Here is a 17,324-nt window from a genome sequence, read left to right as displayed (position 1 = left end):
AGATCCCACCAGGGCTCATTCAGGCTCTCAAACCCAATGTACAATTATAAGCCAACAGCCCTAGACTTTTCTCACAGATGTGTGAAATGTTCTCAGCTGTTTCAAAGGTGATTCTGTGTTGATGTCAAATTCTGTCCTTCAAGTGTTTAATTCTCTTCCACAACGTCACTCTATGTATAAGCCTATAATCTTAGCTTTAGTCATTCACCAGACACTTCGTCAAACAAGCAGCATTTTGCAACATTTCGTCACGTTATGTAGCATTTTCAACATGAAAATCTTAAAAAAGAAGTGTTCGTCAGATGCCGCGCTCATACAGGAGCTACGGCTTGTGCTCTGTTCAGCTTAGAGAGTAAATCTCTCTCGGCAAGGGCAGGTGTGGAGCGAGCGTCAGGATAAAGCCTCGCTAGAGATGGCTCTCTACGAGGAAAGCCAGCGCTCACAACGTCTCCAGGATGCACTGGACGTCAACAGCGAGACCCCAAGCTCTACAAGCTCAAAACCGGGGTCTGCACGAGGAACATGACACTTAAAGCCTCCTTCAACAGAAAATGGATAGCCAGAATGACAGTGCAAAGATGGTTATTGAACGGCTGAAGTCAAACTATAGACTGCTCAAGGTGGCAAATGTAAGTCTTCGAATATTATAGACCTAGAAGACCAGGTCGGACAGAAATCGCGATTGCTTCAACAGCTGGACCAGGAGCTGACAGAAAATCGTCTCAAGCTTGAACAGTTTGCGCTGCATGAGACGAGCCATGCCACACTGACGAAGGAAGTCCACCAGATGGAACGGAAAATTAAGACTCTTCTAGAGGAGCAGCAGCTGTCCATGAAGGCAGCCAATAAAATCGCCACAGAAGACGTTAAGGTCACAATTTCAGCACTGAAATAAAGATTTGGACTCACAGCAGAGCGCAAACCAGACGCTGCAGCTGAATAAAAAGGCATCCTGCAAAAACTCCAAGTGGACCTCCATCAGACAACACAAAAACTGATAGAGGAGCAACAGAAGAACCTCCCGCTCCAAGAGGAAGTGACCGAACATTACGACAGCATGCAGGAGAGCATGAGAGAAAAGTCTATGTTTGAGAGGTTTCAAGAAGAGAAACAAACAATGTCTGTGAGACGAAAGCAGCTGATCTAGAAGAACTGCAGTTAAATTTCCAGGACAAAGCCAAAATACTCTGCGACTTTAAGGACTTTGACAGGCGCACAGCACAGCAGGAGATGGACAAACTACAAGATTCGCTGGAAACTCCTTGCTTTTCCTTGAGCAGAACCTGTGTATCCTCATCGCTGAGCATCACACTCCTCAGATGTGACTCTAACGCCTGACTTCTCCTCTCCCCCCTTATTTATCTATTTCTCTCAGTTTCAGATGGCCGGTCGTAGTGTCGCAGTCTTCAGCCCTGTTCACGGAGGAACCACCATCCAACAGCGACTAGACAAAAAATAACTGAAGCTCCAACAACTGTAGGTTATTCCACCACGGTCTTGGCCCGTCTACAGAGGGACTCCCAAATCGGCCTCCGTAACTTCTCCTCTCCTCCCTTATTAGCTTTACAAATATAAAGAATACAAACCAATATAAGTCTAAGTGTGCTTTCTAGTCATTACTTTATCTCATAAAACACTGTAATAGCATGAAGGTCTACACTACAGATCCCAGTAGAGATGGATTATTGAGTAGTTTAATAAAATGACAATGATCTACAGCAAAATTTTCATCTTGATCCCACTCATTTTTCCTCCCATATTAATCTGCAGTGACTCGCGTTAAGACGGCAAACTAGCTCAAACTAAAATAAAACTCACTTCCCTTGACATGGTGAGGTTGTGATGGTGACTGAGGAGAGGAAATGCACTCTGAGTGGCATTGGCAAAACTCGCAGGAAACTTCACCAACTGCAGAGTTTATTCACCTCTTCACTTTATTTCGTGTCCCCAATATGGTGACTGGTTTTGCAGCCAGAGAGATTTTCCATGAAAACGTATTAAGAAAACACCAGACATTCATTACACCCACAAGGTTTCCCATTACAAACTGGAATCCCAAAGTCCAACGGGTCGAGACCAGGTTCACACAGTTATCATCCATGTTCCCTCAAATTTTTTATGTGTCTGAGCAAACACACAAACTCCCTAAGCAGTCCCTTGGTCCACTGTGAGCGTTGTGTGGAGCAGAGGCGGAGCTTGTCATTAGGCAGGCAGACCATTATTCATAAACTTGCATCAAAACGCTAGATATACACAGTCTTCCTAATGACTTTGGTGCAGGCAAGGTAAATAGGTGTGAAATATATAAGAACCACAGTAGGCAGTCTAAGAATGTTGAAATAAGTAAATGATCTTTTATTTTTTGCAAGCCAACATTGCTTGATCCAATTTAGGCATTCCGGTGGGACATTTCTCAAGGGAAGAGAAAAACCAGAGACATTGCATGGCCAACAGTGTGATGGAGAGAGTAAATGTATCTGTCATCCAGACAAGAAGAGGTTTTAACCCTTTCTCTGTCACACATAACAAATGTATATGGAAATATAGCTGGTTTAAAATGACTACTTTCTGAAAAATATCAACACAGAGTGGCACATCATCCAGCTCCTATATCTCCTCCTCCTGCAGTGGTCGGACAGTCATTCATTTAAGGAGCTACTCTCGTCGTCACTGCACGTTTCTCTCTCTCACAAACGACATGACAGCGATTCAATGACACTTCATCTGAGAGGCATAATGCACCTTTAAAGGGAACAGACACATATATTGCTCTTCCAAAGTGGGTGTAGCAACTGGCACTCTCTCTTTCCCCCCTTATCTGTTTGGAGTATGCCGAATAATGAAAAGAATCGAAAATTATAAAAATTCACGATATGGTCATAATTTAATCCTTCCAAATAATGTATAAAGTAAGATATTGATTGCTTCCAAACAATGTCCAAAAAATGTTTTGCAATAGAGATGGCAAATATAATCTGCGAGGTCCAATGAACTTTAGGAAACACGCAATTAAAAGCATGTTCATCACTCGCCGAGGGGTCGATCAATGGAATGAACTAGAGGATTTGAATTTGATGTTGTAGTTCGCTGAAGAACTTTAAACAGATGTACAAAGAAAAGGTATGTAGTAACTAATCTAAAGAAGATGAAGAACTGTAAATTAAAGCAGTACTAAGTGACTTGTTTACCTTAATAAACCCTTGGCATAATCCCTCTGGGGGTAATACAAGTGTGAATGGGATGATTGGGAGGTCCTTCATCTCCCTCTGGTGTCTCTAACCAGATACCACAATTGCAATTTCACTGCCTACAGGTTGGAGGCCCCAATACACACTAAAAGAATCACGAAGAAGAAGCTAACTGGCTAACGGGCAAAGCTAACTGCGGGCTAGCGCCACTTAAACAACTTTTACAAATTACAGCCCAGTTTAAGTGAAAAAAAATGATCTCCATTGTGTCATTGGATGAACAATATCCCTCTTTCCTTTTGTCTTTTCTGTCAGCGTAGTATTTACTGTCACGGACAATTAATGAGTAAAAAAATGCAACATGTGCCAACTATAGTATATATATATATATAATACTTAGTATTGCTTTAATAATAAATAAATATTCGTTGACTCTGCTAGACATTTTTTCTTTTGCCAGACATGTTTTTTTTCCTTTTATACATGCAAGTTATGTTCTATGATGAATGCAGACATATCATTGCTGAGATATGTATTTCAAATGTACAGTTAACCAATGTATGTAAACAAAAACAATTGCTGTCGAGGGAAGAATGAATGTGAGAAAGGGGTTAACAAGTTTTATTCATCAGCTTACTTCTTTTGGGCTTTTATTTGTGCATTGCTTTATAATTGTATACTGCGCAAAATATGTTTATTTATTTGACACAAATATCTCAAACGAAAAAATGAAATGAAACAGAACAGCGACAAACAAATCTGTGGTTACGCTAACCTTGACCGGATTGATATGTTATTTGTAATTCTATTAAAGGATTCTCTGTTGTTCACACTATGCACTGCACGTTTTTCCTTATGCTAGTATATCATATGTACACTACACATGCAGTATACGGGTAGTTACATGATTCTCTTTCCTTTTCCTTTCTTGATGGAAGAAGCCCAGAGCATGCCATGTCTCCACCGGATACCACTGCCTCATAATTCTTCTTCAAACGAGTTACTGGTAAAACTCCGTCACCTCTATTTCCCCCCGCTAACCTTTCTCCACTCAGGATCCCATGCGCTGTCAATGGTCTCACTCCACGGCTCGCATTGTCCTTCGCCGTGTCAAATTAAAGTGATGGAAATGAACTTGAGGGGACGCTAATTGCAATTGTCAATCCAATCTAGGTCAGCACTGAAAGACAGGGGCTCCCTAGCACTTCATCAGTCTTCATTAATATTGAAGGAGTTTGCAAAGGAGCAGGGGGGCCCAACGTAATCTGCACTCATCTAACGGTGCATCAGAAATTAGGAAGCAGGGGAGGCCACTGATCGAGCCCCGGGGACAAACATGCCAGTCAAAAAACGACGCAGAAAGATGTTTGAGTTGTTAGGGGGGAAAAACGCACATGATCATGAGGCTTTAAAATGTGGCTGAGGAAAAGTCGGCGCAGCAGTGGCAATTCAAAAAGAAAAAAGAAAGAAAAAAGGAAGATGTGCTGCTGTGGGGCTCAATGGTGAAGCAATGCGCATTTGCATAATCAGTCTTAACTTCAAGTAGTTACAAGCTTATTACGTAAACCATTTGACTACATGATGATAAATGATAGAGCAGACGCATAGATTAATTGAAATAGCTATTACTTACCACTATGAATGCTTTTGCTTTAGGACAGTGATATTGTGACCTTTGTCCAAACACCTGTATATCACTTAAGGACAGTACCCGCTGAAATGTGTATTATAAATAAGTTTGACCTTGATCTTGGTTTATCCAGGAAAGTCCCATTAAGATTTTTAGAAACCATTGCTTCATAAACGGGGAAAACAAAATATAAAATCTATAACCCAAAAAAGAGAGGCCCCATAGGTCTGGGAAACAAACCTGGAGCCTTCAAGCTGTGAGGCGAGAGTACCAATGTTGCACTTTGCCATAAAGATGCAAATTGTACCATTTCTTGTCAATGTGCCCTTTAAAAATAAGATGCCTTTAAAATGATTTTCAGTAACATGTAAGTCCAACTTTTAAGCATAATTCCGTGCACTTTTTCATCAGCCTTCCAGTTGTCCTTTACCACTTGTCTTCCCTCACATAACCTTTAATTCACAGCTCGGAGACTGTTGCAGTTGTTGCGGTGTGTGTTGCATAATTTGCCCGATGGACTCTGAAGCACAGAACAAAGTGTGTGATTATGGCCCAGAAGGTTAATGCCAACATTACAGCACAACCAAAATACTGTATCACCTCAGACCTGCTGCACTGGGAGACCCCCCCTGGACACCGTTTTTACACCTCGATGCACTTTCCCTGGAAAACCTGTTTTCAGTCACCAGGAGGCTGCCCTACATTCAGGTTTTAGGAGCAGAGCTCGGCCCTGTGTCACCAACGCTATTACGATTTCAGGGCTTAGTTACATGTTCCACATACAGTATATCAAGGGATATTTTACAGATTCACTTAAATGTAGCTGGACACAGAGTTACTGCAGTGTGTTTTGGTTTCACTCGTTCAACAACTCTCTACTTTGTCAATCGTACTGGTCCATGCAAATCTCGGGAGATTCCTCATGCAAACATGGCAAAGATAGCCAATACTATTCAATTTATAGCAGTTGATCTTGATCTGTAGAGCTGAGCAAGATGTGTAGAAAAGGTTCATGTGTAATGCATGGGGTCACTCACATGCTATTATGTCATGTTATAGTGCCTACGGTTTGCAGCAAAGCCTTCAACCTTTTGTTAACTTTAACTATTTGTGGTTTAGAAACAAAGGAGCTGCATCTTCCAGCACCTCAAGCCACTGCAGCAGTCACCATAACTATGACAACTAGATGAATTATTATCCTCTTTGCAATGGTCAATAGTGTATTTCAGGCCACTTTATAGCCACAATTTTGTACATCAGTAGATATTGATGCGCGTTCCTTAGCTTACAGTGGTTTCCATCAGGTACCTGACTCTGACAGAAGAGTCATTTGTGCAAGAGCAGGGTCAAGAGCACACTCCACACGAGAGTTATGAGGCCACAGTCAAGAACCACATCACTGAAAGCTTTTTAATACTGAGGACCTGTTAGCATGCTTCATTTTCAGACACGTTTATATAACTTCTTATTAAAATCATGAACAGAAGAGCTACTACTAAAAACTAGTTGTACTGTAGTCTCAATTTAACTATAGCTACAAACATAAAGGATTTAAAAATAAAACTGTCCAGCACAGTACAGATTTCCGTGTGCATAATGCAGCAAAACCATAATAAAAAATATATGGCCATATGTTCCTAGATCTGGGAAACAAATATTATTGTCTGAGTCTTATATGAAAACAGTATGCAGCATGCACGCGACTTTAACTCACGCAAGTTGCTTTGTCCCTATACGTGCGTACATGAGAAGAAAGGAAAACACAGCGCCATAAAGCGTGTATTAATCACAGCCTGTGCGTTGATTTATTTGCTGTGGAAGCCGTTTGGAAGATGGACTCTATTTACTGCTAGGGCTGTTGGAGGGGCTTTGGGAGGCAGCCATCAATCTGGGGGCTATCTGAAGAAGAACGCACACGCATCAGTTTCAATCACTGCCTCAGACAGCTGCTATGGTAAAGCGCGCACAATAGTTTTTCCTTCCACTCCATCTCCTCTCCTCTACCTCAAGGTGAAGTGTCCTGCTCCCCGGAGAGGCGTGTTATTAATCTTTTTCATCATAATAATAATAATATTGCCTAAAAATACACCCGCCACCCTGCCCTATGGCTCCCTCGCTGTGTGGCACCCTGTGTTTCTAATTAGCATGTTCAATTAACCCATGTTAATTGGCGAACAGGAAAAGGTGGAGGAACCTGGCGTGTCGGCGCCACCAGGGAGCTGCTTTGTAAATGAGAAAGTTGGCCTCACCCCTTGACCTACAAATATACACCTTTCTGTAGCAGTAATTTGTGTCAGCAGCAGAGACCCTATACTGGAGGAGATTAAAAGGTAATATTTATTTTAAGAGAATATTTAAGCGAGTTGTGACATAAGGACAAAATCTGAGCTTTTTTCTGGTAGCAGGTATAAGCCAGTCGCTGTTGTAAAAGAAACATTACTTTTTATTCAGGCTGGGCAATTAATCAAATATAACCTAATCACAAATTTAATATAAGACAATCTCAATAATCGTGTGGTGTGTTTTAATCGACAGGATAATTGGCCAATCCTGTCGCATTCTGGAAAAAAAATTCCAGAAGCCGCGATGCTGCATCGCCTGTCAGGTCAAGCCCAGGGAATACTCGGACAAAACAAACAGGAAGGCATGCGGCACGGGAAGAGGATCTGCCGATGTTGTGAATTTAAGTGTAAAATCAGCTACAAACCCCGCTAACTTGTCTAGCGGGAAAAACAGAGACACTCGGGGGGAGCTGTCAGTGGACCTTCAAAACTATCGCTGTATTTGGACCACATGGATTTTTTTGAGGTTGAAGCCGAAAGGAGAGTGGATTAGCTGGACTCCTGACAGTGAATTGCAAGTTTTAGCCATCTTATATACTTTTATACTATAAGTGTGCGGTTTAGTATTTCTTCATGTTGCTAGCGTGTAAAACTCTGTGAAGTCTTTTCAAACATTCTCACGTTTTTGCGGCTTCTTTGCAGATGTGTGTGTTTACGTGCTGCAGGGGCAGACATGGGGCTGTTGTGTACTGTGCTAGAAGTGTGGCGCTTGTATTTGCTGCTGCCCGACAGAGTTAGCTGCAGTTTTCACTCCTCCTCACTTTTTTTTAATCAAATGGACAATCGGGATCGATATACATGGGATTTTCCCAAATATTTTTTATTATTGAGCAAAGAAGTATTATACGCATGTACTTCTTCTAAAGCGAACCTGAAAATGTTGTATTTGTATTGGCATTTGTAGACTTTATTGTCCATATAGGGATATTTATTTTCTGCATCTGATCCAACTGAATATTTTAGCCTACTGTGCATAGTTTTGGCTGATGGGGGAAACTGAAGTGCTTGGAGGAAACCAACTGAGATACGAAGAGGATGAGCACGTTCCACACACACACACACACACACACACACACACACACACACACACACAGAAAGGCCCCTACCAGTCCTGGGAATTTAACCCTGGATCTTCTTGTCGTCACTTGTGCTGTTTACCGGACACTTAACTAGCACTTGTATTGGGATCGGCTCTTGCAGTACTGAAGTCACGATTACCTATTACCACTGCAGGGGTCTAATGGTGACCGTTTGCCAACTACTATTGTATTGGTTTGACTCAGATAAGCACAGGCATTTGCATTACTGCTCTGCAGAATGCAAGGCACACATAATGATGAACAATGGTTCTCTGACATCCCTCATTACAGCACACGTAATCTGGTCTTTTAAGAACATGGGCCTTCTTGTAATGAGAGCAAATTTAGTCATAGAAATAGCAGTGTGAAAAAGGAATAAAATAAAGTGTCCGGAACAGCAGAGTAGTAATCAAATTGAAAAAAAATCTTCCTAGGAATTATTGGTGATTCATTCTTTGGCCAAATAATGGACCTAGACTTGACCAACTTCAGCAACCCCAGATCCAGGTGGTAACTTATTTTGGGGAGGAACTTTAGTCACTAACACAGATGTAATCAACCCTCATTTACTCACACAGTCTTCAAATCACTAGTGTGGGGGCAAAATATCAAACATGACATGCCTTGTTGGGGGACTGCCTTAGGCTCCCTGTAGGCTTATTCATCTGCGTAGCAATTTCAGCCCATGTTATTCAGTCAGCGCTTTATGTACCACAGAGGGAGCGCGCCCTCACCTCCCGCTTTGATAGACTGAAATCAATTGGAAGTTGGTGCTGTTAGCAGTGCACAGTGCAGCCAGCATGGTCCAAGGTGATGTTCTCGTGAAGCAGTGGATCAGCAAAGGTCAAAGGAACAAGCTGCTTTCACCAAACGTTCAGCGTATTTTTCTGCCTTCTGCAGATTTGATGACGGCCAGTTTAAATGCCTCCATTTGACCCCCCGTTACGACGCTATTACAGCTCCAGTCTCTGAGGTCCACTGTCTGTCATGTGTCCATACGCTGTGTATATGAACGTGTCTGTCAAACTAAAGCGGAAGTAAGCATTTGTAGAAACATTATAGCTGAATGTGACACCAGCCAAACATTATATTTCTTTCACTTTATTGTAACATTAGGCTCAGCTATGCAAGCTATTGCAGTGTATGCAGTTCTGAACTCAAAGTCTGATCATCATGACGCAATAAGTTTGCTTGCACCTTGTCTTCACGGTGTCATTCCCACTGCTGCCTGCAGATGGAGCTAAAGAGGCTCCTGGCCCAGTATAGTACTTATAATGGAAAACAGCATGAAGAAATTGAAGATTTTCACTTCTGCCCATACATGATTTTGGTCATGTAAAATACTCAATTATATATATTTATATATTTATATATATTTTTTTACGTGGCACAATTGGACATTTGTGAACATGTGAATTTTCTCTCACGACAAGTAGTTAATTTTTAGATTGTAGAATATGGATTAATGATCTTCCTTTCATTTTTTCCCCATGTAATTATCTTGAAGAAGAAAAAAAGAGACCAGTATTTGGATTTTGATTATTCTTGCCCTCACTACAATGAGAGCTTATAATCAGCTGGACACTCAGAGAGGTTTAGTCTGATTACCCCTGATTAGAGCTACTTCCTCTTTTCTTATCAGTGGTTCAGGCCATTGAGCAGGCCAGGAGCAGCAGCAGCAAGGTCAAATGACAAGAAAGTTCAAGCTGGCAACTTTTGCAGCAGCAATTTCTGAAATGGACAGTTTCAGGCCAATTTTCAGCCCACACAACAGGGGCTGTTGATGGTTAAAGAGGACTCACAATTCAGCGTAAAAAAAAAAACAAAAGATGAAAACTACTTCTGTTTTATCTCTTAACAAAATATGGTTTATCATTTCAGATGGGTAGCTATCTTTAGGGGAATTTCCCCTAAGTCGGTTTGTCATTAGAGCAAAGATCTGTCAAATGCTGTTTGAGAAAAGCTGCCTTTTTTCAACAATAACGACTTCACCTCAGCGTACCTTTGTCCTCAAATTCAATAATTACTACTTTACTGGCAATCACAGTTTGATTTTTACAACCTTTCAACCAGTTATTTTATTTTTGTTTGTCAGTAATAATACTCTAATCAGCTCTGGGGTTACAGAAAGCTGAACCAGAACCAAAACATGAGCAGCAGGTCTAAACCAGGACTAATCTCCTTTAAACTCCAACTATTGATGAACTTACACTAAATGATGCAGGTTAGCTTGGCCATGCGCAGTGCATTCCTCCCAGCTGAATTAGAAGCAATACACTACATGCTCAAAGGTTTACATACCCTCGCAGAATTTTTTATGTTTTGACTATTTTTTTCAAGAATATTAAAGATAACACAAAGGTTTGTTTATCAGTTGTTTCACTTCACTTATGGTGAAGTGAAACAACTGAGTTTGCACTTTTAAAATCATAATGAAAAAATTAAGCACCAAAATGACCCTGATCAAAAGTTTACATACCCCAGATTTTAATACTGTGCATTGGCTCTTTTAACATCAATGACAACACCATGGTGAACTTTTTTGTTGTCAACAAGGCCAATGATGGTCTATGAGGAAAGGCATATGATAAAAAGTGCACCATACCTACTGTGAAATATGGAGCTGGTTCGCTGATGCCACTGGCTCCAGCAGAATAAAGTGAAGGTCCCGTTAATGGCCATCTCAGTCTCCTGACCTCAATATCATTGAACCAATGTGGAGAGCTCAAACGTGAAACAGCCCAGGAACTTACAGTAACTGGAGGCTTTGTACCAAGATGAATGGGCTGCTATACCATCAGAAAAAATAAAGAACCTCATCCACAACTACCACAAAAGACTCCAATCTGTCGTTCTAAACCTGTGGTATGTAAACTTTTGATCAGTGTCATTTTGGAACTTTCTTTTTTGGCTAAAATGGCTTCACACAACCACTAACTATGAGTGGAAAAAAAAATGTTTGTCTTATCTTTCATATTCTTTGAAAAATAGTAAAAAAAAATTAAAAAAAATCTGCCAGGGTATGTAAACCTTTGAGTTTGGCTGTATATAACATAGAGCAAGGTGTCCTGACAAACGTTATATGCGCTAGTGTTTGACGCAATCCCCATTTGAAATACTGCTGAAAAAGTTACATTTCGTGTGTAGCTACTTTAAACATTCCTCTTTTAGGGCTCTGAAGTCATATCAAAAATGTATGATTCTCAATGCTTGATGTGAGCCGTTGAAGATGGGAAACCCGTTTTAATAATTGTTGTCATAAAGGCCCGCTCAGTGTAATATCACATCCAGGATTGCTATAAATATAAGCATGTCAGAGGGATTAATGAGCTGTTAATCTGCTGTTTCCTGACTAATCAGTCTGTGTGTACCGCACTGTGGAGGTGTTTCTGACTGCGCGCTGTCATTTGTCTGAGAGATTTTATCGGGTGGATATCAGTCGTGTGCTAACAGTAAAATCACAAGCTACATTTTATTGGGACTTAAACAGGATTTATTAAACACGGGGAGTTTGTTGAAATATATTAACAGGAGAAACATGTTAAATTGAGGGGAAAAAAATCTTTCGCCCCATGGAAGCTTCTTTGTGTAGCGCTTAATTATAGTGTATTAACAAAGGCTCGATCTACAGGGGTGGAAAAGGGTGCATTGGAACCTCATTTTAAAATGTTTGCACCCTCAATTTTCGTTGCATCAGTATGCACTTTTGCGACGAGGATCTCTATTTGCAGACTGTGGCGATCTGACAGTCCAAACTGAACAAGTGTGTAAACTTCTTTGGACTAAGTGGACTAAAATCCAATGAACGGTGGAATATTTGTTCTTATTTAATCTCCATTACCAGGGTAGGGGCACAGACTGGTCCAGAATTTCTTGCCTTGTGCCTTATTACTTTTGTAAAAAAACGCAACTTGCACTTTCTTAAACTGACAGTTGTACGTTCCGCTGCTTTCACTCCAAGTTTAGCATAAATTCTTCAGTGCCTATAAAACTTACAGGTGTCCTCGAGCCGGCCCTTTTGTTTGCTACAGTGTGCAAGCAAGTGTTCAGTTCTTACTCGGAGGAAGGTGAGATCTCGGCTGCGGTCGATGCTGGTGATCTCCAGATTTCCCATGACCACCTCGCAGTTCTCGTAGGACTTCCTCAGGGTGCGGTACTGCTGCTCCAAGTCCGACAGGGTGCTCAGCTTGTTCTCTGTTCCTGTGCAAACTGTGAACATAAAAAGAGAGGGTAATGTTAATCGTTTTGTTGTCCTCTTTGTGGTGCTAAAGGAAACTTTTGACTTCCCAAAGACCCAACATCCAGCATTTGTTAATTCGTCATCGCATCGAAAATACCACCTCAACCAACTGAATTTCTTCCTGTCCTTTACAAAAGTGTTTACCAAACATGGCCAGTACTGCATTTATAGCTAAAAATAGATCAATGGATCAGGCAGAATGAACTGTTCCTGTAATACCTGTTAAGTGCTGTGGGAGTATCTATCATGCGGTGCACATTGGGGCTATTGCTTTTTTAAAACATTTTTAAAACAAGCAAAACAAGCCCAAATGTCCAGCGCTTCTATTAAGATAAATGTACAAAATGTATTTTTATGAACTATTTTCTATTTTTATTTTCTACAATTATAAAGTTTAGTTCAGTGCCTCCTATTTCAATTAACTGGCTTATACGTATAACAAACACTCCTAGCTATGTACAAACTTGCTCTTTGGGCTGACACTGGGACACGGGGTTCATTAAGGTCTGCTTCTTGCCGGAAAACAACCACACAGAATATGTGTGAGATACAATCTGTGGACCTAATTGCCTGCTCTTTTGCAGTAAATAGAAGCCCAGAAAGTCACTGTTGGAGAGTTACTTTCACACTGGACGGAATGTTTGGAGCAACTTTGAATCAAATTAATCAGATCATCATCATTACTTATGAGTTAATGAATCTTTAATCTCATTCTTTGATGAAACTCTGACAATGTTTGTTCTTGGTGTATGATATAAAGTTCCATAAACGTTTCTCAATGGTCTCTATGATTATTTGAGTGTACGATTCATATTGTCAGGAGGTTTAAGATGCTCCTTTATCCACGACAAAACCTGATTAGATTAGATCCAAATTAGATGAGACAACATGACTGAAAATGACTGGCATGAACACGTTTGGTTCAAGAAAATGTACACAAATGCAATGGAGCGCTGTCTGTTCTATAAATGATCTACACAAGGACTAAACCAGCTCTTCAATGGGACTAAACAATAAAGAAGTTCTATGTAAAGACTAACCCAGCGGAGGCCAGAAAACATAAATACAGTTGACTGAAAGTTTAAGAAACTCTGCTTTTGCTTAAATCCTAAATATATTTGGCCTCGCCGAATAAGACAAACTCAAAGTCATGATTCCTCTGTGTATTTGCATCCGCCTGGTGCAGCGGTATGGCCTGACATTTGTTCTTTTCTAATATTCTCATTCAGATTCATTTGTATTATCTGAGTGTCTTCTTCACCTGCCCCCTCTGCTCGCGGCGGGACAGGGGAGCCATCAGTGTGACAGAGGGGTGACGGCTGCACCCTGAAACGTGTCACTGCGTCACCCATGGGTGCCCGCTTCTCTCACTCAACTCACTCAACATTTCCACACTCAAACGGCACAGTTCAGGCTTTGAATCTTGATTGAACACCCTTATGTATGGATTATCAATGGGGCACTTTAGGTACAGGTTCAGCAAGAAAGGTTAGGCTTGTGCTTCACAGCTAGAGGGAGTTTGCATGTTCCTCCCGTGTCTGCGTAGGTTTCCTCCGGGTAGCCAGGATGAATGAAAGTGTGTTTGAGAGTGTGCATCGGGGACGAAGGTGTGGCGTCTTTACATGCATGAGACCCATGTATGTTCATTAACATGCACAACTTAGGGGTGTTCAATAAAAAAAACTAAATCGTGATATTTTACAAAACCATGTATGTTCATTAAACAAAAATTGAAAGCAATTAAATTGTCCTAAATCCTAAATAAAGGGACTAGATGCTAATTTTATGCTCACTACTGCCACCTCAGGTCTTACGCGTAACTGCAGCTTCTATATTAAGCTTGTGCATGACGGCACTTCGGACCCGAATCAACATCTTTTTGAGTGACAGTGCAGGATTTTAGAGGCAGTTGTGGCGAATTGGTCTGGGCTCATTCTACACATTAGGACATGGCTGGAACCTGTAGGGGGAGGAAAATACATATTTGAAACATTTTTAAACTCTGTATAGTCCCTTTAAGGTAGATGCTGTTTTTGTTGGTGGTGTTGAAAAAAAATTAATCTTAGTGAAATAAAACACAGGGTTCAGGGATACATTGTGGCTTCTTGTGGATTTATGCCACCTCATACTGCAATGAAGATCATTTGTTTATGATTATGATTAAAAATATAGTCATTGACAATAACAATATTATTTATTTAACCTGTATTTTGTTCTTTGAATGTACGATTCCGAGTACATCGCATCCCCTCACAGAAAAAAACAGAGTGCATGCCACACCTCCCATTTCTGTTTTCTATTCACACTGCATTACACGCACATACATATTGGGTAGCAAGAATCCTAGCCAGCGGCGATGAGAAAGACAAATGGGGCTGCTTTAAACCCAACAGTGGATCATCAGAGATATTAGATAAGTAGAACAATTCCAATGTGACCCGGACAGCACCCATATGAACTACTGGTGATTAGCCGTGCCGCACATACAGTAGCATAACCCGCTGCTCAGGAATGATGTATGGTAGACCTGGGTGTATTCAATAACAGTTAGTGCGGGCTGAGGGGAGCCGAGTGGGAGGGTCATAAAGTGGGGATAGGTGTAATAAACTGTTATTGCACCTTTGGGGCAGGCCACGGAGATCACAGGAGCAGGGCGGTGTGATGTTTGGAGAAATGCGTTCTTATTCCGGTTTGCCGCGGACCGAAGTGAGCATGATGAACACAGGATTTTGCTGTGGATTGCTTGGAATTTGCAATTCCAGTGGTGGTTTTATGCCAGATGTCCTGCCTAATAATGTCACTCTGTATCCCAGCTGGGAACTAAATAGAGCAGGAATCCTTAAAGCGAACTAAGTAACTCATGCCCCTAGAGGCCATAAGTACCACTACAGGTGTCGCAGCATGTTGCGGTTTACACTCATTAATTGTCCGTGAGAGTACATACTACACTGACAGAAAAGACAAAGGGAGAGAGGGATATTGTTCATCCAATTACACAATGGAGATAAAAAAAAATGTTCACTCAAAGCTTTAAATACTGTTAAAGTGGTGCTAGTCCGCAGCTAGCTTTGCCTGTTAGCCTGCTACCTTCTTAGTGATTTCATTAGTGTGTAGGCCTCCGACCTGTAAGCTGCGAATTTGCAATTGCGGTTTTCTCTCCAATCATCCCATTAACACTTGTATTACCCCCAGAGGGACTACGAAAAGGATTTAAGGTAAACAAGTTACTTAGTACTGCTGTAAATGAGAATTATCTCTCGATTTATAAACCAATGCCTTGCAAATATGCCTGTTTATTAAGATTTACGAATGACAGTAGTTATGCAGTATTATGTACTCCTTGCTATTGACATCTAGAATAGAATAAGTCAATTGTTTGTCCATTATTAGTTTGTGATTAACTTGTGTTTGTAAATGTTGGTGTGCCTCTTGGTAAATATGTATTGTTGTTGTTTTTTCCTATTACAATGCGAAGGAGTCCCAGATTCTTTTGTACTGAGCTGGGCCCTATGAAAACAAGGTATAAAACAAGGCAATGTTTGGGGAAATCTCTTTCATCACTAAGAATATAGTCTTCACTGTCAAAATCCTCACAAAACACACATCATAACAATATTTATGTTATGTGAGCACCTTTTCATGTTCTGTACTTCGATGCTCAAAATTAAATTCATCCGAAATGTGCACAGCACCCAAGAACACAGGAGGATGTAGGATTTGAGTTATACAAGGTGCCTGACTCAATCCACTGAATTGGCTTTGATTTCATGCAAGTTCTCACTGACGTCATCTCCACTCATCCAAACTTGGCAGGGAGGAGAATCATCGGTGACTTTTTTTTTCTTCTTCTTCTTTTTAATGAAACACAAAGATTCCCTATAGCTGCGCGTGAATGTGAAATGGCGCTGGCTGCCAAGTGAACCACAACAAAACCATCTGTGCTGCAGAGAGCACTCACCGAGGTGTCAACTGTTGCGGCGCTGAAGTAAAGCCGGTGATACTAACAGTTCTACGTCTGTAAGAAAAAAAAAAGTCTACACACGGAGCATTAAATAACCTCCCGGATGCTTTTGTTTCAACGCTCATGCGTTACCTGTCCGACTGTATATCGCTGCAAATGTATCAAAACATGATACTCTTACCGGGGAGGCGCTCTGTTTTACATACTGCCGATGATGCAAGAACAGACAGGGGAAACAGATGCATCTCCATATTACAATGTAGACTGTAGCTTCTCCCTATAACAGCATCCGTCACATTTGATGGACGAGGTAAAGCAGCTAATACCAATATGCAGTCTTCGAACAGCATGTACTGCATTGTGTTTACTTGAGCTAATTGATCAAAGGGTTTTACAGAATATTTCTCTACCTTTGATGGATTGAGGCTATGAATCTTGATGTGGCGGGGTTTTCCTATATTTATAAGTAATCTGTGTGAACTTTAGAAAACTTGGGCAGCAAAGACAAATTCGAATAATTAAACGGACATCATCCTTTGACACCAAAAATAAGTTAAGTGGAAGACTAACACTTTTTTACAATGGTGTGATAATTGTTTTCTGAAAGGATTTATTACAATCGATTACACAATGAAACAATAGTGTGTGTATTCAGTATCTAAATAATCATTTACAAATTGTGTTCAGCCAAGTTGAACTTGCAAAAACACAAGCTTTAGTGTTCAATTCCAGACTGAAAACAAATGTAGTTGTTGTCTTCCCTTGTAAATTATCAATATTATCAATATTATCATTAGTAGTAGCAGTAGTAGTAGTAATAGTAATAGTTGTTTTTTTTTAAATTTTATGAATATTTGGGCCCTAATTTCCTAATACAGATGTGA

At 40.7% G+C, this 17,324-nt stretch overlaps 1 protein-coding gene across 2 annotated transcripts in view; it reads right to left on the bottom strand.

Annotated features, from left to right (window-relative positions):
- The window catches only part of erbb4b (erb-b2 receptor tyrosine kinase 4b), a 270,958-nt gene that overhangs the window by 120,849 nt on the left and 132,785 nt on the right, over positions 1-17,324 (bottom strand). For both annotated transcript variants that reach the window (XM_079563351.1, XM_079563352.1), the window contains exon 2: positions 12,297-12,448. In XM_079563351.1, coding sequence (XP_079419477.1) covers positions 12,297-12,448 — 152 coding nt within the window. The remainder of the gene's footprint in view (positions 1-12,296; positions 12,449-17,324) is intronic.

The sequence above is a fragment of the Gobius niger genome (genome assembly GCF_951799975.1).
Source record: "Gobius niger genome assembly, chromosome: 9".
Classification (NCBI taxonomy): Eukaryota; Metazoa; Chordata; class Actinopteri; order Gobiiformes; family Gobiidae; genus Gobius; species Gobius niger.
This window is presented reverse-complemented; position numbering and strand designations above follow the sequence as displayed.